At 34.5% G+C, this 25,361-nt stretch overlaps 1 protein-coding gene across 4 annotated transcripts in view; it reads left to right on the top strand.

Moving 5' to 3' along the window:
* LOC110023999 (phosphoenolpyruvate phosphatase) overlaps positions 1–22,328 on the top strand; it is a 55,274-nt gene extending 32,946 nt beyond the window's left edge. For all 4 annotated transcript variants that reach the window (XM_020723691.1, XM_020723694.1, XM_020723695.1 and 1 more), the window contains 6 exons: positions 8,732–8,955; positions 13,836–13,974; positions 16,319–16,539; positions 20,137–20,258; positions 20,615–20,776; positions 21,959–22,328. In XM_020723691.1, the coding sequence (XP_020579350.1) occupies positions 8,732–8,955; positions 13,836–13,974; positions 16,319–16,539; positions 20,137–20,258; positions 20,615–20,776; positions 21,959–22,031 (941 nt within the window). In that variant the 3' untranslated portion in view covers positions 22,032–22,328. The remainder of the gene's footprint in view (positions 1–8,731; positions 8,956–13,835; positions 13,975–16,318; positions 16,540–20,136; positions 20,259–20,614; positions 20,777–21,958) is intronic.
* Positions 22,329–25,361: the final 3,033 nt, after the last annotated feature.

Genomic DNA, 25,361 nt, shown 5'->3' on the forward strand with positions numbered 1-25,361 from the left:
AATGAAGAGCAATAGGCAAGGAATATAAATAGGAAATGAGATACCAATTTTAACCCAAACTATGACTCAAATTACAATTTATTGCTGAGTTTCAGAAAAGTACAAGAAGACTCTTGGACGGGAAACAACATAAACATGTAAAGTAGTAATGCAAAGTGCTTCGACTTAACAAGTAATAAAATGAAGCAAAAGACAGTAACAATCCTTGCAAGCATTGGACGATGGCTGAGGGCCTGCAGGAAGGCACTGTTAGAAGAACGTCAGAGCAGAAGTCAGTGCTGGAAATCAACGAAAATGTGTAGGAGGTGGTCTGCGGCTAGTGCGGAAGGCACCAGAGAGGTGGACGATCCATTGGAAGGCTTCGCGAAGCTGATGGGGTGGCTGGTGAGTGAAGTTGAGGGATCCTGTGGCCTGCTGGAGGAGCCTGGGAGGTGCGAAAAGAGGGACAGTGACTGCTAAGAGTCCTAATGGTTGCAACTTGTTGGAGGAGGCTCGGAGGTGCGACAGTGGGAGGGGGTGTTGTTGGACGGTGGATGGAATCGAGATATAGTGTGGGTAATCATCACCTTAGGCGAGGTACAACTGAAGCATCACTTTTCGTTGGATATAACCCTCCGGAGGGACACGTCATCAAGGTAAATTTGAAACCAGAAAAAAAAAAAACCCATTAGACCTAAGAAAAACATGCATAAATAAGGGAAGAACAGATACAACAATGACAAGATTTAGGAAAGGAATTAGGTGAATAATGGAAGGGAAAATCGAGCAATGGCTAGGAGTGACATGCAACGGTTAGGAGCGGCAGAGGAAAAAGGCATGAGAGAATCAAGCAAAGAAGGAAGTCTCACTTAATTGGATTGGACCGGTCCGGTCCTACAGGAAGGCTGGACCGACCTCCCTTCCTCCACCTGTCCTGAGGGCTTAATAGTCCCGCATCATGAAAGGAAAAGAATAGAAATAGACGAAGACTAGAAATAGGAATTGAATAGAAATATGAAAGGAATAGAAGATGAATGAGTTCCCTCTATGGAAGAGAGTGGAAAAGGAAATTGGGAGAGGGAACGGGCGGCCGGTTCAGGCACATATTCATATTAATAGTAATATAAATATATACATTAGTGTATTTTACTTGAATTCTCACATGCATAAATGTGCATTTTGTTGATTTACTCCAAATTTTGGTCAATCCAGGTTTTATTTGAGCAAGCTTTCCTTGTTATTGAGCTTGTTCATGCAGACCGTGAGCTCTATTTGAGCCAAAAAATTATTTAATTTTCGATTAATATTCGATTTTTATGTCAAATTCAGCATCTTGTGAAAATGTTATCTAACTCTCCCTTCTGTACTCACTTGTATTAGGGTAAAAATGGGAGAGTAGTCAATCTATTTGCTTATATTAAATTTTTTGCTTAACATTCTCTATATTAGGACACTCTTCGATCTAGCTCATTCAAAGTGTTTTTCGGCTTAAGAAATTACTTAACTCACATCAAAATTTACAATGTTAACTTGAGGTTTGAATAGAGTTGCCAAATGCACACAACTCTTGAGTGATGTTTTTTGCACGAGTACTTGTCGGCCGTTTTTTTTAGCTTTCGTGATTTTAAAAAAAATGATGATTTTGTGATTTTGAAAATAATTTAAATATGAATATAACCTTTTTTATTTTTGATTTTTAAAAGTAACATTTTTATTTTAAAATAGGTGAAATCAAACAGGTCTCACATTTTAAATAGTTTAGATGATTGAATACAATACTAAAGGTAATACGTTTATCCCGAAAAAATAAATATATCACTTGTAATAGGGATTAAATCACCTAGACTAAAGAATTTGTGTGATTCGTTTTGGTCTACGAAATATTTTATAAAAAGACCAAGTTCTCTTACCTAACATAAAAAAATTAGATAAGGTCTATTTTATCTGGGTTCCTGGTTCCCTATAGAGGCAAACCTCTATAGTTAATTACATCTTAAATGACTAAGAGTCATTTAAGAAAACTCTCGATTAAGATCAGGTGGTTTTGCCTTCAAAATTTTAAAATTTAAGTTTTCACGATTGGACATTGAAAAATCAAATAGGAATGACTCAAAATAGGAACAATTATTTAAGGAATCCAAAGGGAAGAAAAGTAGGGGATATCACAGATCTGGGGAAAAACCCCGGTGATCTCCCAACTATCCTATTGTTTGACTTTATTTCTTTTGAAGTGATGCTTATTTGATATTTCAATCCTGCAAATTATTTAGGATTTAGGACTTATGTTTGCACAATTACGGACTGTGCAAATAACCTAAAAAAATAGGAGGAAAAACAGAGTTGTACAAAAAACCTAAAAAGTGATCCTATAAGTTGTTATTTAAACTAAAGAAGGTGATAGGTGATGTCAATGTGTTTTGCTGCTGCAGGTCCACCTTGAAGTTGTTCCTCGTCGTGCTGTCCACGATATTCGCTTCAAACTCTTCGTAGTAGCATCTCCTGGTTTAGTTTGAGTTTTGAAAATGCACCTAACCACTAGGTTATTCTATACTAAGACATAGCGTATCAAAGTAACTAAGCATGTAGTGTGAAAGAAAAGTATAGTGTGAAAGAAAAGTAACAATAAGAAAAGTAACAATGTACTGTACAGAAAAGAGGAAAGACAATATAATTTGTTGAGAAAATAATATAATAGACTATGAAAACAATATAACATGCTTTGAGATAAAATGTTGTAATATAAATTAAACCTATACACCTGGTAGGTTCATTGCTCCTTTAAGTTTAGCTATTATGCGCTGTGTAAAAGAGGAAAGTATGACCTGAAGAAGACTTAACAGAAACAGGTAAATCGTAGGAAAAAGACAAACAAATAAAATGAAATACAATATCACATATAAAGGACCAAGACTAGGAAATTTATATGTGATATTGGAATGTCTCCAATTGCCAGGAGAATTTGAGTGTAAGACAAACTCAAATCCCGGAGCATTGGGTTTCAGTTTTGGTGAAGTTAAGGTAAGAATTTCATTATTTGATCTAATTAAATCAGTCATGAATCACAATCTAATGCAACCTCGTGCCTAGTGTCCTAGTTATCTCATGAAATGGGGTTAGATGTCTGGCTTTTTAGGATCATTTGAAAATTAGGAGGATGGACTCTCTCATGGTGTGCTCCTAAGATCTGGGATGCCTACACTTTAGTTTGAACCTGAGATGTTCTGAAGTGTCTAACTTCAACTAAGTGTTTTTCAACTAACTCTCAAACCTCTTTAGATTAAGCTTAGCTCACCATCAAGCTTCTAAAACCTAGGGGGTAAACCTATAGTTTTAGCAAAAGGGTTGTGAGTGTGCTTCAAACCTAATTAGGGTAGTTAGATTTAAGTTGATTCAAAGCTTAAGGGATCTAAATGCAAGTCTAATGATCTTTCAATCCATGTCCATAATTGTTATCTAGACTCTTACTTTCTTCCAACCCCTAAATATTCTTTCAATTTACGGTTTTATCTTTCATATGCAAAAAGGAACGGTAGATGGTTCACTATTATATCCCCTTTAGGTTTTATCACCTCGAAGATCCAAATCTTATTTTTAATTTTCTCTCCCTTTCTATTACCCTCATATTTTCCTTAAGACTGTGAATCGTTTCTGAATATAATTAAATCGAAAATTCCCATTTTTAACTTGACCATTAAAAAAAGAAAAAAAGAACAAAACAAACGAAAATGAGATCGATCCATTTTTAAAAACCAAGCCAGATCAGTGAAGCTTAAAATAAAATCATGAATGTATCGGTCTAAAACGTTTAAATTCGTTTAAAAAAAAATGATCGGATCAATTCCGAGAAAAGATATCCTTTCCAAGTGACAATTAAGGATTTCCAAACCCAACATGAATTCAATTTATATCAAACTCGTGATTTCCCGAAATAATGTTTCTAGCAATCTTCATATGTCATAAAACAAGAAAGACTAAACTATAAGGAATAACTCTCTTTTTAAATTCCCAAATTTATGCCAATACCAATCTCCAAATCTAGCTCATGGGTAAAGCCAGTCAGAGGACAGTCCTAAAGGTTATGAACACCAAGTGAGGCTCACGGCCAAACAGCAAACCAAAGCCTATTAAACCAACAAAACCACCAAACCATATTCTCAACAAGGCCAACTCGAACCCAACAACAAGGGAAAAACCGAGCCCCAAGGAATGACCTAAACAGTAGAGTATGTAAGCCAACATAAATCACTAAAAGGAGCCCAAACTGAGCCCAAGAAAAGAGCCAACCGAGCCCAACACAAGGGGCAAACCAATGCCTAAGAAATAATCCCAACAGTAAAACTTTTCAGCCCCCGTAAATCACCAAAAGGAGCCCAAACCGAGCCCAAGAACATGGCCAACCGAGCCCATCACGAGAGGCAAACCAAATCAAGCAAAAATGGAGCAAAACAGTAAAGTATTTCAGTCAACATAAATCACTAAAAGGAGCCCAAACCGAGCCCAAGAAAAGAGCCAACCGAGCCCAGCACAAGGGGCAAACCAAGTCCTAAGAAATAATCCCAACAGTAAAACATTTCAGCCCCCATAAATCACCAAAAGGAGCCCAAACCGAGCCCAAGAACATGGCCAACCGAGCCCATCACGAAAGGGAAAACTAAATCCAGCGAAAAGGGAGCAAAATAGAGAAGTATTCCAGGTAGATCAAACTCACTAAATAGGTCCAAACAAAACCATAAAAATCAGATTCCATGAAGTCAAAACCGAGCCCAAGAAAAGGGCAAACCTAGTCCAATACATGGGGCAAAATAGGAAGCATGAAATGAGTCCTCAAACATATCTTTCCATAGACATAAAACAATTTCCGGCATATATTCTAGTAAGGGGCAACAAGAGAAGCATGAAATGAACTCTAAACATATTTTTCCAACTCATAAAATAATTTCCAGCATGTATTTTAGCAAGGGGCAACAAGAGAAGTAATACATGAGCTCCACATACATTTTTCAGCTCATAAACATAATTTCCAGCAAGTACTCTGATGAGGGGCAGCAAGAGGAATGAAACATAAGCCCCAAATACATCTTTTCCAATTCATAAAATAATTTTCAACATGTATTTCTCACTTTCTAACATTTCAAGCAACGAAAATAATAGAGACAGCCCTCGTAATAGAGACAGCTCTCAAACATGCTTTTCCATATGTATTTATAAAGGAATAAAAATGCATTCCAAGATCACCTTAGCCTTGCTTTCAAGTGCTTCAAGTAAGGAAAGTAAAGATGATCCATATATGTGATCCATAAGATGATCCATATATGTATGTTTCATTTCTCACCATCTAAGTAAATACTCATGCTTAAGCTTCAAAATAAATTTTCATATTTCATGCCATCCGAAATGATGTAAAACAGAGAGGAGAAGAATACTTCTTTAGTGTAGACTTAAAGCAAAACACTAAAATAAGATTGAAGAAAGCACCACAGTGAAGAAAGCACCACAGAGAAAGCACCACAGAAATTTCTCCTGAAAGCCTCACGCAAAAGCTTTTCTCGGATTTCTAGTTCCTTAAGCCGCAAATCCTTCGAACGATAGAGAGGAAGGAAAACTTTTTTCGAACAACAGAGAAGGAATAAATCCGTTTGCTAACCGTGAAAGAGGAAGAAAGTAAATGCCAAATTTCTTCTAAAAAAATCTTCTCTCAAGAACACTCTCCCTTTTTAAGCAAAAGAAAACTTCTTACAATCCTTCACACACAGCCACCAACTATTTCTCAGGAAGCCAAAAGGTAAAGAAAAGAAAAAAGGAATCTCGATCGTTTGCTACCCTAGCCTACCAATCGAGCGAGAGAAAGGAATCGACACCATAAATGAGGAGAACACTCGGCCTCGAGGAAGAGAAGCGTCGATCAGGTGGAAACCCTCGATTGGAGACTCGCTCGGTCAAGCGGAGATCGAAGAGGCGAGCCCCAAATGCGAATGACAGAGGAAAGGAGAAGAAGCTCGGGCTCGGCGAGCCATGGCACCCGACGACCATTGCTCCGATCTCGGGCTCGGGTGCGACCGATCGCGGGAGAGGAGAAGCGTGCGGAAGCTAGGGCACGAGGGGGGCGAGCCAAGCTTTGATTAAATCGCGGGACGAGTCAAAAATGGAAAGTTAAGTGTGCGGGTGAGGGGAAAATAGGATTTAGGGTTTAAATTAAATCATAATTAGTGATATAATTATAAAAATACCAAATATTTTGAAAAATAAAATTTAATCTGTCTCCTTTTATTCAGCCCCCTTTTATTCGGAGGCATAACATAACAAAATGGATGTTCTTTTTAGGTGATTTTGACGTTCCGGACGCGTTGACGCGGTCTGTTTTACCGTTGCAAGTGTTTTGACGAATTCATCGATTTGCGTGCCAATTTTCTCGTGTAAAAAATATGGCAATATGAGTGTCTTTTTCTACTGAAATTGGTGTTCCGGACGTGTTGGCTCAGTCCAATTTGTCGTCGGTGGTCATTCAGAGAAGTTCGCATTTTCACCCGTCCTTTAGGCTCAATTGAAGACCGACCTCGTGCAATTTTGTGAATTTTGTGCATTTGGTGTGTGTATGTGACGAAAAAGTCGTGACGATGTTTTCATAAGGCTTGAAATTCTATTATGAACTTTTCCCTCGAGTCTTCACAAAATAGCCCATAACCGCTCGTTCATAAGACGATGGTCTTGTGCCATAAATGTTAGACATCAAAGAAAAATATGAGTTAGAATTTCTAAAAGGGTGGGTCTCAATTCTAGTTTTCTAAGATGGTCAATAGGAACTCCTAGAGCTAGATTCTAAGACCTTAAGGAAAAAGAAATGACCTAAAAAATGAGGTCAACAATACTGTGTACTAGAACATCTAGGGCAGTAGTGAGAAAGTGTTTAAAATCTTAACTTTGTATGAAGATACCACATGCGAATAGATAAACGAAAAAAAACAGGGGACATTAATTTCTAACTTTAAAAAAAAATTTACGTGGTATGATCTGGATAAAATAATCTACTATAGTGATGAAGAGTAAAACAAATTGCTCTTCCCTTTAAATTGAGAAGATGTGATTATAAAGTTGATGACAAAATATTAGTTCTATATATTATGATTGCAATGGAAGTAGTGGAGGGTGAAGACAATGATTGGTCGACGATAATCGAGTGTGATTATAGTCGGATGATGATGGTTGAGTGTCAGTGGTCAGGTGGAGGCAATCAGGAGATGATGGTCATGTGGCGTCAAGAGGGTGATGACGATCAAGCGACATCTGTTGGATGAAGATAGTCAAATGATGGTGGTTTGACGATGAAAATTACTAGTGTTGGTTGAGCATTAGTATTAGATAGAGCTCTAGATTTCTTTAGATTTTGAAGCTCTCTCTATTTTTTAGTCGAGATCATTCTCATATAAAGAACTGAGCTCTTTTATAATTTTTTAGAGTGGCATTTTGATTATTTTGGCAATAGTTCCATCACATTCAATCAGAGATGTATTGGTTTCTTTGATAATAAACCGTTTATTCAAAATTTTATTGCCTTGATAATCTTCAAATTGAGTGATTATGACTGCTTTGATTATTTCTGTTGATTGACTCAATTTGACTATAATTATACAATATTCGAAGATCATTTGACCCTTTACTTATTGAATTTTTAACCACACTTTAATTCCATAATTTGGCGTCCTTTAAATTTGTATTGGACCCCTTGTTGGTTTCTTATCTTTGATACACTCAGCTTGACTATAATTAATACAAGATCGAACGATAGTCCGATCCTTCAAATATTAACTTAAGTTTTCAACCATACTTTGGCGGTTTTTGGCTGCATTGAGGGTTTACGTTTAATAGGATTTAGTAAATCCGGTAAATCCGGTTTTATCAAATCCATATACTATTAAATTCAAAATAATGTTTAGTTCAGTTGAGGTTAAATCCAGTTAAAATTATTAGATGTGTTTGGCATTTTATTTTAGGTTCTTATAGCTATTGTTTTTTTCCCAAGTTAACTTAATGAAATCCATCAAATAGTTGGATTTAACAAATCCGGATTTACATCCAAAAAGAAACTGAAGGGAGAGAAAATTAGATTTAACCGGGCACTGGACGTAACTTCCAATTTTTTTCATTTGGCCGGATTTCTATTATATCAAGCCTAAATCTTGTTAGAAGTTCGCAAGCAAACACCCCCTTTAAGTATTTGATTTGAGCCCATTTGGACTTCTGATTATATCACTTTTAGTTTTGTTGGGTTTGTCTTGTCAAAACATTTTGTTCTATAAGTTTTTCGAAATCAGAGAAACAACTGGTCCTGAATTTTTTTCTGAAGTTCTGAAGTCAAAAGCTGGATCAAGATTCATGTTTGATTGACTGATTTTTCTGATGTATTATTATTTGCTCGATTATTTTTAGACGTTGAAGCACGTGCTTTCTAATACTATATGTAAGCTTCTAAAAAATTTGTGGCATAAAGTTATAATTTCGAACAAATTACATTGCACTACTACTCCCAGAACATGAACGTTGACCTCCCCTCTTGTGGGTGTCTTCACCCCTGTTTATCCCATTTCTAGGTAATTTTTCATGTTTGCAGATCCATAATTTTAAACCCGGCAAACCTTGTATAGTTCGGACTTGAATACATGAATTTAAGAGACATGCATTCACACAGTATCCTATTTGTATTTTTAATGGCATGGAACGTGATAAATCTTTATCTTTTTTTGAAACTATTTAATAGGTGATTTGGGTCAGACGTACAATTCTCTATCAACACTGCAGCATTATATGACAACTGGAGGGCAGACTGTCTTATTTGTTGGTGACCTCTCGTACGCTGATAGATATCATGATAATGATGGGAACCGCTGGGACTCTTGGGGCCGTCTTGTTGAACGGAGTGTTGCATATCAGCCATGGATTTGGTCTGCTGGAAATCATGAAATAGAGTACAAACCTCTTCTGGTAATTCTCACAAACTGTAAATGCTAGTATTTTCGCTGAAATAAAGAATAATTCTCTAAAATCTCTCGTTACATATTCTCATGAAGATAACGAGTTATAGTAATTTAGTGGTTTTATTTGTGCTTCAGTTCATTTGCTTGTTTCACTCTTCATTGTAAATCTTCAAGCTTTGATCTGTGTTCCTTCTAGCTTCTATATTCTTGATGGAGAAAAATGTTAAAATGGTAGTTTCACTCTTTGTGGGGAGTTATTTTAGTCCCAAACTCTATGAAAGTATCAATTTAGTCTCCAGATTTTTTTAATTTGGGCTAAAATAGTCCTCAAAGAGTTTGGAGACTAAATTGACAATTTTATAGATTTTGGGACTAAAATAACCCTATGTAATAGTCACAGGACTATTTTGACACTACCAATTGCAGCTAAGAATTGAATTTACCGCATGAATCTTTGCGTTCCTATAAAGGTAAAAATGATTTGGTTTCATTTCTGAGTGAATTGAAAAATAAGGAAGCTCGACAAATGAGCGGTAGGCAATCTATCTATATGATTAATCTTATTTTTTTAACGTTGAATTAAAATATTTACCACTAAAAGAATATTGAGAACAAACCTTACAGCTTTTTCTTTTGGAAGATTTACATACATACCACTCAATTCTTGTGTATTTACATATCTAACGCCTAACATATGCATGAAAAGGTGTATTTCACTTTTAAAATATTAAAATGGTGGTATTTTTGATGTGATATGAATGATTTGGGTGGTATAAATGTAAATAGCAATGTTTAGGTGTTATTTTCATAAATACATAGAAATTGTGGCATGTATGTAAATGTCCCCTTTTTTAACCAATGTTCTTTGATGATGTGTTGTTTCCTTTAGGTATGTCACTCAAGTAGGACCTTATCTATCTTTATAAAGTTTAGAGTCGCTGCTTGTTTTATTTAAATGGCCTACCATACGTGCTTTGATTTACTCCATTAAAGTAGGGACTTGGTAACAGACACATTTATGAGGCTTGGATTTGCTTCTAATTTCTTTAATGGCATCATGTTTAGCCTATTTTTTCACAGCTTCTATTAATGTGCCTTTTACCGACTTCTCTCTCAAACATCTTTCACATCAATTTTACCTACGACTTTATTCTGGCATCTTTTGCTACTTTGCTGTTCTTTTTTATCAATTTTTGTATATGCTCAAACCACTTCACCTTTTTTTTTACAATCTCATACTGAGGAGATATTATTTTGATACACTTTTCAAGATTCTCATCATGAACTTTATGTCACGACTCGGCCTGGGGCTTAGAGTTAATCAAAGCGGGAACAAACAGTCGGACAATGAAATTAAATTTTATATTATTCTAACTCTATCACTAACAATTTAATATCAATATTAACTAAAAGAGCAGCTTAAGAAAATATTTTAACTAACAAATAGAAGTTTACGTTGCCGATTTCAGATCTCGTCTTCTATAAATATTATCTTCTTTGGTATTCATCTTTTCAAAAGTTTATAATTTGAAAAAAATATTAAAATAATGTAATGAGTTATCTAAGATAACATGGTGGAGTAATTACACTTCTAAACTACAGTAACCTAAGAAAAATAAAACAATATGTATGTCAGTCTTTCATATTTTATTATAAAAATTTATATAATAATAAATTCTTGTATTCTTGACATTTGCTTAATGAAAATAATTTAAAACTTTATATGCATTAATTTTAACTTTACAATTTTTAATTTATGAGCTTTATTTTACTTCATTTTTTTAACATTCATATCTATCTCAAGAGCATCGTCAACACATAACCTACCACACCCCTGGGCAATATTACTCGTTGACACAGTAGCTTGTGATCTGATTGACACGATGACACGATTGTCTGAGGTGGAAATGTGTCTACTCGTTCCTGATCGATAATCTCCCGTCAGCACAACATTTAGCGATCTAATCATCAAAATTGCATGGGGTGGTAGGATAATGTTTACACTCTCGTCCTCTGTCATTATCATTAATGGTGTGAACTTCTCCTCTTCGCATGTTCATACAAGTATAAATATATACATTACTTCATTTTTCATAAGATTCATTCTTTTATTATGAAACATTTTACACTTATATATTGATGAATAAATGCAATCTTACTAATCAATAGGTCATGAAATAAACTAGTATATGTACCTATATTGGAATCTACATATCATGTAGTCATATAACGTCTTCTTAGAAAAACTATAATGCAACCCTTTATATATAATTGTTAATATGCATGATTTATACAAAACAATATGACGAGGCAATTCTAATCTAAGACTCAATGATACTGAAATCAAGATATATTTAGAAATAATAAATATTACTATAATTTAGAGATATAATTACTCACCTTCTAAATTGATTCCTTCAAATTCTTGAACTTACAGTCTTAAATTAGATTCATGAAATTAATTTATAAAATAATATTTACTAGATATAACTTCAATCATATTTAAACATTACAATAGCTTCAATAGAAAAAAATAAAAAATAAAAAATAACCTGCTTGATATGTCTAACTATCCTTGGTTTACAATTTACATACCCTTCTACTTCTGCTCTCTGACTTAAATTAACAGCAAAATTTATATTAATACTTGTTCATTACTAATTTAATTTACTATAACTAAATTTTTAATTATACACTTATCTTATTAATGTCATAAACTTTCTTCTTCCTTCACCAAATTTAATTACTCTCCTGTTTCAAATTTCTGTTTTAATTAACGTAAAATTTATGTTAACATTTTATTATAATTACATTTAAAAATAAAAAAAATCTTACTAAAACAAACCCTAACCTGTCTTAAACCTTTTGGCTCAGTTCGACCTCCATGGTACGCGAGACTAATGAGCCACCCATTCCTCCTTGTATTCGTTTGTTACTCTTTTGCTGTAAAGATATTCCTTTCTTTCACCCATGTAGGGTAAATAATTGTTAACTATTTGGGTGTTTTATTCAATAATTTAATGTTTAATTATAGTATTTCTAAAATTAGAATATAATATGCATGTAAATCTTTGTATGCAATTTATAACATATTGCTTTGTTATGAACAATGAGTATAAATACATTTATTACGTGACTATAAATTGTATTCTTTTTATTACGGGAACTGAATGACTTGTAATATAATACATGTGTTGTGGGAGCATTGTCTATTTTTGTATCACTAAAGCCACATTCATGTCAATATTCTTTTTCAGTTCTATCCCAACACTGAAATGAGGGCAGATAATAATTTTTCGTATGAGGTCAAGCTTCCCTAGTTGGTAGTAGAGGATGGTGGACTACATCTTCAAACTCTTGCATATATTTCAAATTTTCACATCCTTTATAATTTTTGCAACGCAATCTAAGATAAAATTCTCCTGCGACAATTTAAATGAAATAATTTTTAATTAATATTTTTACAATATGGAGAATTTTTTGTGCGTGAATATTAAACATTTTTCATTAACACACTTGCAATATTAAATACATATCAAAATGTACGATAGCTAAAATCTTTAAAATTTATAAAATTAAACAAAATTGTTATGAAAGCAAAATGTAATTACTTAACTTTCTATTTTATTTTTAAAATTTTGATTCCCTTAGTATGATACCTATATCAATAAATATTGTATAAATTATACTATAGATTTTAGTTAAGTTCTATAAATTTTCTTTTTGATACTTTAAATTCTCTTCATCATGTCTCTTTATTATAGTTTGATTACATAATTAACTTAATTAATCATTATTTTGTATTAAATACATAAATCATAATTAATTTTAATGTTTAACATATTATCACAAGTAGTTTATTAACCTTTTAATTTTTATGTCAAAGATACATATGATAATATTTAATATTCTTTTATTTTTCTCTTTTGATTTCTTTATTTAAATTTGAACTTCAATATTTAGATTTGATCCATGATTATTTCCACAATCAATATTATTACCTCGCTGAACTTATAGCATATTTTTTCCACTGATTTTTGGAAACACTTTCCATAACTAAATTTATATGCTTATCTTGTTTTGTTTGAAGAAATGGAATGATAAAAATTTTAGACATAATGACCACATTCTTGCTGCTTTTTTGTTTGAAATGGTTATCAGGGCTTGTTGTTCGCATGAATTAAGAACAAGTTAATTTTCTTTTTTTATTATTGTTTCGCCTACAAACTGTAACTAATTTAGATTAGCAATGTACTGAATTAAAAATATGGTTTATTTAGTCCTTCCTTGTATCTATCTTCGATCCTTACTTCAATCAAAATAGAAATTCTCCCATACTGTTGCTTCTACGTTAAGTTTTGATAGAAATTGGAATGGTCCGACGAGAAATACTTTGCAGAACTACAGCATTATGTGAAATATTTCTGTTGTTTAGCTGCTTTGCTTATTTCTTAGCGGACTATTTGGAAACACTTTTTAGGTGTTTTGAGTGTTTTTCTTTTAAAGTTGATTTATTTTTAAAAAATAAAGATAAAAATATATAAAAATTATAATAACCAAATATGCATTAAAAATAAAAAATAAAAATGAAAACAAAAAAGAAAATTGATGCCAAACTGACCCTAAACTTAATTGTTATTTATCAAATGGACTATTATGTTCCTGTATCATTTTTATGGAGTGAATTTTAGAAACTTAGAAGGAAAAATAGTTTTCCCTTTCTTAGGTTGTGTAGGATAAAAATATGCATGTTTAACTGCTCTTATTCCCATCAATAGGATATTTTATTGAACTTTTTTTTCTGAATGGTTACGACTGCTTATTTGCTGGAATGTTATATATCCAGTTTTTTTTATTCTAATATTTCTATACATAAATTATGGACAGGGAGAATTTTCTACTTTTAGAGCATATCTTCACAGATACGCAACTCCTCATATAGCTTCCAAAAGCAACTCCCCACTTTGGTATGCAGTCAGGCGAGCATCTGCTCATATCATTGTACTGTCAAGTTATTCTCCATTTGGTAATTTACTCACTTGTTTTTCTATAACCATTAGTATTATTTTGTATTTTTTTTTTTAATTAGAGTGAAATCAAATTCTTCTTCTTTAGTGCTCATTGAAGATACAATCATTAAAATTTATTTTAATATTTAAATGAAAACTTAATCTCATTGCAAATTGGAAAATACTAAAGTTCTATTGAACTTATTTATAATGAAAATACACATAATTGTGTTACTGCTTATCAACCAATTGCGATTTATTATTAAGATTGATAGAGCATATATTAATTATTAACTTGCACTGTAAATGGCACACTCTGAGTTCGGAATGCGGTATAGCCCGAGAACACAATGCGTGTGAAGGAATGTGAATTTATTTTGTTTACACAAAACTCAAAAACAAAATTATATGCAGGCAATATAAATAATGAAAGGGAATATAATTGATAAATTATATTTTATTTAATTAATGGAAGTGATAATCATAGACCAACCAAGGAATAGAACAACATCTATAGAAAATATTAAGGAAAGAAAGTGCATGCATAAAGAAAACTGGCCAAACCCAACAAAAATAACATATAAACTGAAATATCAAAAAGTCAGCCAACAAAAATAACATATAAACTGAAATATCAAAAAGTCACAAAATATCGGTAACCATGCATTGAACTTGTAGAACAAGACCCCAAATATAAAAATAAATCAAATAAAAAATATAAGAACTTGTAATTCCAAAGCTGATATATGAGCTCTTAGTAAGCTTGTCGAACTCACAGGTATCACAAACAAGTTTTTGTTAATTATCATTTTCATACAAAGATATATACAAACAACTCAGTAAATTAAAACAAGAGTGTCTCATGCATTTGTGATGTAGCAGCAACACATCCTCGAGACTCCTCCCAGTTCCTCTTGCTCAATCACTCTACCATGGATGTCAAAGCTGAGTGTGCCCCTATCTATCCATGCACCAAAGTCAACTATGTTAAGTTTTAGTCTCAAGTATCTGGCCTGTTTCTCTCTTGAAAGATAAATTTAGGAGAATATCAAAGGAAACAATGTATTTTAATCGAAGAATAATAACACTAATGGATAAAAGGTTCACCGAGAAGGAAAAAGCATGCAAAATATTGGATAAAGTCATAGAATAGGTACGCCTCACTGTACCCTTCTAACCACAATATGATTTGTACCATCAATAGTCTAGATGCTCTCTGGAACTGCTAGGTAAGTTAGGAAGAGAACTCTCTAGCAGTACTTGTCACACGACTAGATGCACCGGAATTACTATTCATTATGATGATCTTGGGGTGAAAATAGAGACAAGCGCATGTGTATCACGAGTACCTCTATCAGAGTGAGCCTATGTAGCAATGTCCCCCTTGATGACGACAAGGCAGAAGTATCCTCAACCCCATCACTTGCTGTTTTCCGCTTCTTCTTCATTTTCAGAAACTCATAATCCTCATTAATAAATACCACACCTGTCTCTTCCTCATACTCTGCTATCATCTGATTTGCTCGGTATCTTCCTCTTCCACCTCTTCTACTACCACAAAGACGACCACGACCTCCAAAATGTCCATGTGCTCCTGTCTCTCTCTCCTTAGGTGGCCTAGGAAAAACCTTGGTTAGATGGCCTACTTAGTTGTAGCACTTGTGAGTCTCCCTTTGGCCACCTGTTATACCTGAGCTCGAGGGAGGCAAAGCTTATCGCGTAGCTGGAAGTTTGCTCTGCTTAGAGTGTAGCCTAATGCTACTCTCCTCGTGTATCATCTCAACCATGGCCTTATTTAGTCAAGGTATCTTCGCCTTGGCTAGGAGAACTGTTCTCCTTAGATCAAAGACAGGGTTCAGATTGGCCAAAAACTTCAGTCTTCATCATGCAAAAATCTTCTCTTTTTTGCATCCCGGATCACCACGACATCTGTGAGAAATGATTAAGGTCCGCCCACACCCGCTCCAGATCGAGGTTTATTTGGTTGTGTTGATGAAGACTTAATAATCTTTATATAGAAACAATAAAAAACGAGCATTTCATTAAAAAAAAAAAACAGCATTTTCTCTCCAATAATAGATACCATTCATGCTGTAACATTCATTAAATTCCCTTCATCATTGTTTACTTTGTATATCTGACTGAGATGAGGATGAAACTAGTGTATTTCCAATCCTCAAAAAGTGGTTGGGAATGCGAAAATATATCTCACAGCTTGAAATTGCTTGTCGTTGAAATCCAAAGCATCCTCGTCTTTTATACTATTTTTCCTCTTGGTAAAATTGCTTTCATCTCTTTATGTTGATTGAACATTTCTTTTTTAGTATAAATACTGAAGTGCAGAAATGTAAATTTAACCAGTAAAATACACTCCTCAATGGTCATGGTTACGGGAGGAACTGAATCAGGTGGACAGGGAGAAGACTCCATGGCTGATTGTTCTTATGCATGCTCCATTGTACAACAGCAATGGTGCACATTACATGGAAGGTGAAAGCATGCGTGCTGCTTTCGAGAGCTGGTTTGTTCACTTCAAAGTTGATTTAGTTTTCGCAGGCCACGTTCATGCTTATGAAAGATCGGTATGCTCTTTTTTGTTTTTGTTTTTTGGAAGATTTACATGCATATCACTCAATTCCTGTATATTTGCATATCTAACACCTAAACTTTAATTTTTATATGTAAAAACGTGTATTTCACTTTTTAAAAGTTCAAATGGTGGTATTTTTTACGTGATATAGAAGATTTGAGTGTTATAAATGTAAAAAGTAAAGTTTAGCTGTTAAATATGTAAATACATATGAATTATGTGGAATGTACGTAAATGATCCTTCGTTTTTTTTTTCCCTGGTGCTGTTTAATTTGCAGAATATGTTCATGACCGCATCATCAATTCTATGCCTCGAGTGTTTTCACAACACCTTCAAAGATTTTATCAATATTCATGCTGTCGAACATATCATCTTTGAAGGCATTGTGAAAACACTTGAGGCAAGGAAAAAATGTTATTAAAATTATAGATCGGTACGATATCAATGAAAGAATTTGGAGAAAGCTTCTTTAGCACAAGTAGGTATATTTTAAATAGTGTACACACTTCAACAAAATATTGATTGGCCTAGATGTATGAGGTATGATTTACTGATTATCTGCATCGTAAATATGTTAATCACAATTATTCTAGGTTGGGATTAATTTATCTAAAGTTTTGTTAAGTAAAGAAAAAAGTCTGAATTTTTTGTTCGTAACTTTGCATTGTTGTCTTGCTATACTGAAAAAGAAAAAGATGCAGGAAATAACGATAAGAAAGCAGATGTTACTGAAAAGGCGTGGTTACAAGCAACACACACAGAAGGGAAATAACAACAAACATAATATTCAACTCAACTAGGGTTGTATTCCTTGGGGTGGCAGTCGGTTATGTGGCATGGAAAGTGAGGTGCAGTGGGATGATGGAGGGTGAGCAGGAAGTCTGAACGGTGGAGAGTAGACTCGAGTGGAGTGGTAGCAGGTTGGGATATTGGCTGGGAGCTGAAAGATGGCTTGTGGCGGGTTACCTGCAATGGGACAGTAGCAGGCAGCAGGGAGGCTGCAGTAGAAAGCTTGGAAGGTGGGAAATAAGCTGCATTGGGAAGGCAGGAGTCAGCGAAGGTGGCTGCAGAAGGGATGTGGATGATAGGCAGCTGGAAGTTGGAGGTGGAAGGTAGGAGGGTTGGCTGGAGGTGGGGGAAAGCAGCAGGCTGCATGTTAGATGACTGAGGCAGGAATGGAAGGCATGCGGTTGCAGGAGACAACAAGGAGAGCTATCTAGGGATCCTTGCAGCGAGGAAAAGAGATGATGGTAGTGAAGGGAGGTTGCGGAGGAAATAAAAGTTGAGGGTAATCACCACCTCAGAATGAGATAGAGCCGGAGTATTACTCATCCTTGGATACAATCTCTAAAAGGGAACACATGAGACGTCGACGGCTGTCCCGACAGAAACATAATAAAAAATCTAAAATCTAAAATATCACAAAAGCAAATTTATAATAATAAGATAGCAATGAGTGGCCTAAGAGGACCAACCGACTCCATAACAATGAAAAAATCTGGACCGGTTCGGTCTAGGCATGAAAAGCAGGTCACCCTCTTACGGTTGTGGGAAATCTTGCTTCCGCTCTCATACACGGGAATTGCCTGTGTAAAAAAATTATTATAATTATTTCTAGCTAGAAATTACATGGCACATAAGCTGATTAGAATTAGCTTATAATAGAGTTTGGATAAAAAATATTTTTGTACTTTTGAAAATTTTGTATCATCTTAATTTTCGAGGAATCATGAGCTACTGGACATGTTTTTAGACAGGAATACACCACATGTATTATGGGAAGATACCGGAGTTAGCCAATAATAACTTGAAAATCGAATAGCATTGCTGAACAAAGTTGAAAATTATAACCAAACAACTGAAATAGGAAATAACGAAAACACGACACACTGCTATGATAGATATCGTGTGGTGGTGGTGGTGGCCGTTAGCAGGCTTGATAGGTGGCGGCAAGTTAGGAAAGGGAGTGGAATGCAAGGACAGCGACACTACGATGGCGGCTTGCTTTCCTGGGCGGCAGCAAACTGAAATAAGCTGGAAACAGCGGGGAAACAACAAGACAACGATGGGAACAGCAGCTAGGCTGTGGAGGAGGTGGTTCAGGCGGCTGGACCAGCAACAAGACGGCACAGGGGATGGTTTTGGGTGGCTGGAAGTGAGGACAGCACAGGGAAAGGTTTGGAAGAGCAGCTAGGTAGCGGCGAAAGATGGTAAAGCTGTGGTTTGCCGAAAACGGCAAGGGGGAGGGCTGGACAACAGGTAGGTAGCTGCAGAGGGTGGTAGCGGTGGCGTAATGGCTGTGGAGGAGAGGGAGGTGGGTTATAGGGGATGGCAGCAAAGGGGAACTGCGGAAAACAGCTACGGGAGGTTGTCCGGTGGCTGTAACAGGGAAGGAGGACTGCGGTAGCGAAGGGAAGAGATGTCGAAGGGTTGGGGAATGATAAATTACCGCCTCGGGAGCGAGATACAGTTAGAGCACCACTCGACCCTTGGATATAATCCTTAAAGGGGAAACGGGGGCGCCAACGGCTAAAAAAAAAAAAAAAAAAAAAACTAAAACATGATTACAAACAGGGGAAAAAAGCAAAAATATAATAATAGGATAACAATGAGTGACCCAAAAGGACTGGCCGACTCCACAACAGCGAAAATCTAGGACTAGTTCAGTCCAAGCAAGTAAAGCGGGTTGCCTGCATATGGTTGCAGGAAATTCCTCTTTCTTTCCCATATGAGGGAGACACCTGTGTCATGGGAACAATCACTTTGTATAATTTTACCTAAAACTTAGTATAAATAATTTGTAAATTTTTAAAAAAATTGCTTTGAAAAATTGAACCTGCGTTGGTTTCTCAAGAAATGACATTGGATTACATATGGCTCTTAGGGTTTAGCTTGTGAAGCTTATATTCTATTGAGTGTTTATGTGATTTTGTGGGCTTTTGCTACATTGGAAGTTTTGGTTTTTCGTTTTCATGTTAAGGGGGTTTGCTGTTCTTCGAGTTTATGATGGCAGAGTGCTCTTTTTTGGGTTTCTTGTTCTTGGAGTTTGTTGTAATAATAATATTATTTGTTGTTATTGTAAATTTTATTATCGTGTTATTATGTGTTAAGTGATATATTGCGCTTGATATAGTATAATAATGAACTTTTGATTTTTTTTAAATTTTTGAAATTTATTTTGGTTGATCTGATTGAATTATTCATTGAACTGTGAACTTACAACAAACAGATATACATACGGGCAAAATCATCTTTTTTCTCATAGAAACTGTAGCACAACAAATCATCCAAACAAACACTTTGCTTCAATATCGACTGTTTTCTAATAATTGCTTATCCTAAAAGCAACTTCACAGTTGCTTATTCGATAAGTTGCAACTGCCCCAAACAAACCTTAAATTAACTTCATATGAATGGTTGAGAAACTATTTTGAGACTTTTTTCTCTTCCTTAACAAATTAATTTAGCACAATATGGTGGAGGGTTAAGCTTTATTTGTTTGGCATGACTACTTATTAACCCATATCATAATGCGTTTAATTGTGTGCACTTTGATTTACCAGCAATTTACAATCTGTTTCTTTGCAGTATCGGGTTTCTAATATCAACTACAACATAACAACCGGAGACCGCTATCCCGTGCCCGACAAATCAGCTCCTGTGTACATAACTGTTGGTGACGGCGGAAACCAAGAAGGACTTGCTTCAAGGTTCCTCAGAAAGCTTAGAGCTTGTTTGTGATCAATTTTATTTTTTATTTTTTAATTTTTTAAACATATTTATTTAGTTTGCTTTTACATATTTTAATTTTTTGTTTCTAAAACTAAAATTAACATGTTTTTTAAAACACTTAAAATAACTTTTTAAGTGTTTTAAAAAACAATCATATCTTCATCAAACATGCTAAACTTGTTTTATTTCAAATCACAACATAAATAAAACAAATAAAAATAAAAAACTGAAAATATAAAATGGAAGTGATCCCAAACGGCCTTTTAGTGTGATCATAAATTCTCATTTGTTATATTCTTACAAGTTTGATTCCTTGTGTTTTCCAATCTGATAGGTTCCTTGAGCCACAGCCAGAGTATTCTGCTTTTAGGGAGGCCAGCTATGGTCATTCAGTTTTGGAATTGAAGAACAGGACCCATGCGTTCTACAAATGGATTCGAAATGATGATGGCAAATCTGTGCCTACAGATCATGTTGTTTTTCTCAATCAGTACTGGTAAGCATCTCATTGTTAGTAGGAAAATTTACATGCCGCACACAATTCTTATGTATTTACATATCTCACACATACTCTTTCATATTTACATACAGATCAATTTAGTGCTTTAAAACTATGCATGAAAAGGCATTTTTATTTTTAAAAGTGATAATTGTGTTTTTTTTTATGTGTTATTAAACACATAAAAAGTGATTGTTGTGTCCCCTCCATTCCTCATCCCATTTCTATCTATTCTCAACAAAATAGTTTCCATTTCTCCTCAAATTATCAACTCAGTCCCTATTATCACAATCTCCATAAACAAACTATGCACCACACTTATACTAGGCTTAGATTTTCACATGGTCCCTCAATTATTTGTATCTAGCCAATTTAATCCCAGAGAATCACATTTCTTCAGTATAGTAGCCTTGTAATGTGAAACTGGTCCATGTTGTATAATCGATCAACGATAAATTGAGATCAGTGTTGTATGATCATGGGATTAAATTAAGATTAATTTTGAATGAGGAAGTTATGAAGTTTTGTGCCTTGTGTTTAGGAAGACATTGACAATCTTTTTTATGCCCAAAATTTCTAGATAATTAAGGGACTAAAAATAATCTTCCTTGCCATTATGTTCATATTGAAAAAAGGCATATAGTAAAGAAAGAGGAAAATTTAATATATCTAATAAAGACTAGACCCCAATCTTAGCAATAATAGGCAATGTATTCGATTTAAGGCATGGGCTCGAAAATAGCGACATAATTTTCTAGTTGTTCAAACTAACAAACTTAGGAAAACATTTTTCAGCCATTGATTACATAACCAGAAATATCAAACTTTGGTTGTCAGATGTGTAAAAACATAAGAATTATGTGATATGCAGGTAACTTTCCCTAGAAAATTATGACAGCAAAGATATGGAACTCCATAGAAAGCTAAAGATGAATTTCATGGTCTATGAACTATGCCGTTGCCATTCAAATTTCAAAGCAAAAAGTGCTTGAAATTAGTATTTAATTGGCTGAAAAATGTATTCAACTGTAAATTTGAAAAGCTACTTTTTAACTTATTCACTATTTTTAAATACAAAATTAACCTTGGAAGACCAATCTCCAGTTGTATTGTGCTTTTACTTGGTTCAACTTGGTCTGTTAACTGCCGATATGTTTTGAATGGTAAACACAAATGCAGGGCTGGCAGCACAAGGAGGAGATTGAAGAAAAAGCAACCAAAGCGTCATGTCAGCCTCATTGCAATTTATTAAGACGAAGCTATCGTGGAGGTCAGATTCGGTACAGAAATTGCTAAGGAAGATCCAGCTGCGCTTTGTTTGTTAGTTTACATTTTTTTTTTAAATTTCCGAGCTGATGTGAAATTGTGGGAAATCAAATACTGATTAGTCACAAGTTATATCTTACATTGAGACAGGTTAGAACTATATGAAGCTTCAAGGAATGCTCAATTACAGCAGTTGGATTTCTATTCTTCAAGGAATCCTCAACAGTTGTGCTTTGTTTGTTAGGTTATTATTCAACGAAATTGCACGCAAAACAAAACTTCATTATTGTAATATCTACCTAAATAATAAATTGAAATAAAATTACAAGACCATCTAGCAAATGGTAGGTTTTGCATGAGTTCTAAAAATGATGCTTTAATTAGCTAAAAAATTTCATTGTTGCGTGGATACGTTAAGGGTCAGTGAAGCTGATTAATTTACATGTGTTATTGTTAGCGGATAGCTGCAAAGGTCTACATGAAAACAATCTTACAGGAGAAATTTTCATCATTTACTAGTTAATTTTAGGATAGATCTGCATATTTTTATTGATAGGAGTTTAAATATATATTATGAGTCAAATAAAAGAAAAAGTATTAATTTAAAAATATATTAATTAGGAAATACATAAATATGGAAACATGAGTAAATAAATGAAGCAAATAAAGACTAAATATTAATTATGGTAGAATTAGGCAAATAATTCTAATACTCTCGGATTAAAGCATAGATGTTTGTTCAGCTTGGGTTTGAAGTCGTACAACGGTTGAGGAAAATTCTTGGTAATGATATTTGTTAATTGATAATTGGATGAGACAAATGTAAAACAAATATTTCTTGAATGGAGCTTCTCCTTAAAAAGGTGCGGGTCAATCTCTACATGCTTGGTGTGATTATGTTGGATATGATTATGGGCAATTTTGATTGCGGTTTTATTATCACGGAATTGGAGAGGAGCAGAGATTGATATATGTAATTCATAGAGCATAATTTGTAACCTGAGGTTTATTCATATATACTCAACGATATGAAGCGAAAACTCGGCTTCTGCACTGATTTGGCTCACAACTGATTGTTTTTTACTTTTTCATGTGACAAGATTTTCTCATACGAATGAGCAATAACTTGAGGTAGAACGCATATCATGGACATATTCAACCCAATCCGCGTTTGTATAAACAATAGTAAAATGAGAGGTATGACACGAGAAAAACAAACGCAAGCTCAGTTTGCCTTTTAAGTAGTAAAAGATCATGTAGATAGTTCGAAGATGGTGCTTATAAGTATCAAGCATGAATTGACTCACAATACCCATTGCATGGTAAATGTCCATGTGAGTATGGGTGAGATAAATGAGTTTCCCTACAAAGACAGTGGTAGTGGGTGAAACCACATTGGGAACATCAGCTAATTTCCCATTTAAATCCATTGGGATAACAACTAGTCTGCAAAGGAGAGATTATTCTGTGTTAATAGATTAAACACATATTTGCGTTGAGACAAACAAATGCCGTGAGATGATTGAGCAACTTCCATGTCTAAGAAGTATCAGAGCCAAGTTCAATTCAAATGAAGTAGCAAGAATCTCTTTCAGAGACTCCACTGTCGGTAGATCATCACTTACGAGCACAATATCTTCAACATAAATGATAAGGACAACAATTTGGCCACTGAAAGAATGTCGAAAGAAGAGAGTATGGTCTGATTGGGGTTGAGTAAAATCATGAATCATTACCACCTTTTTGTTGTCAAACCAGATCTATGAGGATTGCTTCAATATGTAAAGGGACTTCCGCAATCGACACACTTATCTCCTGGCGAAAGTAGAGTCAAAGCATTGAGGAAGACACATGTACACCTCATTTGTCAGATCCTTATTTAGGAAGGCATTATTGACATCCAATTCGGAGCAAGGGCCAATCCAAATTTATAACAAGAGAAAGTAGGACCCAAATAGTGTTTAATTTAGCCACTTAAGCAATGCCCCCTAATAATCAACTTCATATGTTTGTGAGTAGCCTTTACGACTAATGTGTCTTATTGCATTCAAATGATCCATCAGAGTTGAACTTGGTGCTAAATGTCCAATGACACCCCATTGCTTTCTTACAAGGATGAAGATCCACAACATCTCATGTATGATTCCTCTGAAGGACATTCATCTCCTTCTTTACTTCAGTTTTTCAGGAGGGGTCGGCTAATGTTGTTTTAATAGTGAATGTGAGATGATGATTCGTAAGGGCATTAGCAAATACTTTGAAGGTCAGTGATATACTGTGGAAATAAATATAATTTTTCATAGAATAAAGAGAGCTTGCATAATTAGATATTTGAATAGGAGAACTCATCCCCTCATTTGAATTGGGGATAGTTCTAGGGATGTCACTCAAACTGGATTCCAAATCCTGTACATAAGTAGAGGGCTCCAAAGTAGGAACATCGATGCACATGCATCGAGTATAAAGATGAAGGATGGGAGGATGTTAAAGTTATTTGGTAGGTGACAGATCTATAGGGAGAGGGCTCCTTAGATATTGTGGTTAGAGAAATATCCATCGGGGTTGAATAAGGAAGTGTCCAAGAAATCAAGCTCCCCTTGCTTGGGGTAGTGATAGGGAAATATAGAACACTTTCAAAGAAGAAGACATCGGTACTCACATAGAATTTATTTATGGTATAATCAAGACGCTGATAGCCTTTTTGAGTGGCAAAATATCCGCGGAAGACATTTTTTATAAACCTAGGATCAAACTTACTATGATTATGGGCATTGTTCCGAAAAAAGGCTGTGTGCCTAAAAAAATTGGGTTCAAGAATGGTGAAGTACTTATTGGAAGATAAACATGACTTCAAAATGATTAATGGGGTTTTGAAGCTTGAATTTTTGTGGGCTCTATTAATGAGATAGGTGGTTGTACACATCATTTCAAAATTTTTTCAAGACATTAGATTGAAACATAATTGAGTGAGTCACTTCGAGAAGGTGTCAGTTTTTTCTCTCAACCACCATTTTATTTAGTGCCCGTACATAGGGCTGTCAAAAAAGCTCGTTGTTCGTTATCAGTTCGTGTTCGGTTCGTCAATGAGTTTGTGTTCGATAGTTCGATAACTAAGCGAGACGAACACAAATATTTTTTTTTTTCGTTCAGTTAGTTAAACGAACCAAACACGAACAACGATGCATTCGTTCATTTTCGAATCGTTATTGTTCGAAATATAAAATAATTTAAAATAACTATATATAAAAATTTTATGATATTTTAAAAAATTAAATTTTATAAATTATAATATATAATAAATTAATAATAATAATAA

This window comes from Phalaenopsis equestris, unplaced genomic scaffold, assembly GCF_001263595.1.
Source record: "Phalaenopsis equestris unplaced genomic scaffold, ASM126359v1 Scaffold000240, whole genome shotgun sequence".
Classification (NCBI taxonomy): Eukaryota; Viridiplantae; Streptophyta; class Magnoliopsida; order Asparagales; family Orchidaceae; genus Phalaenopsis; species Phalaenopsis equestris.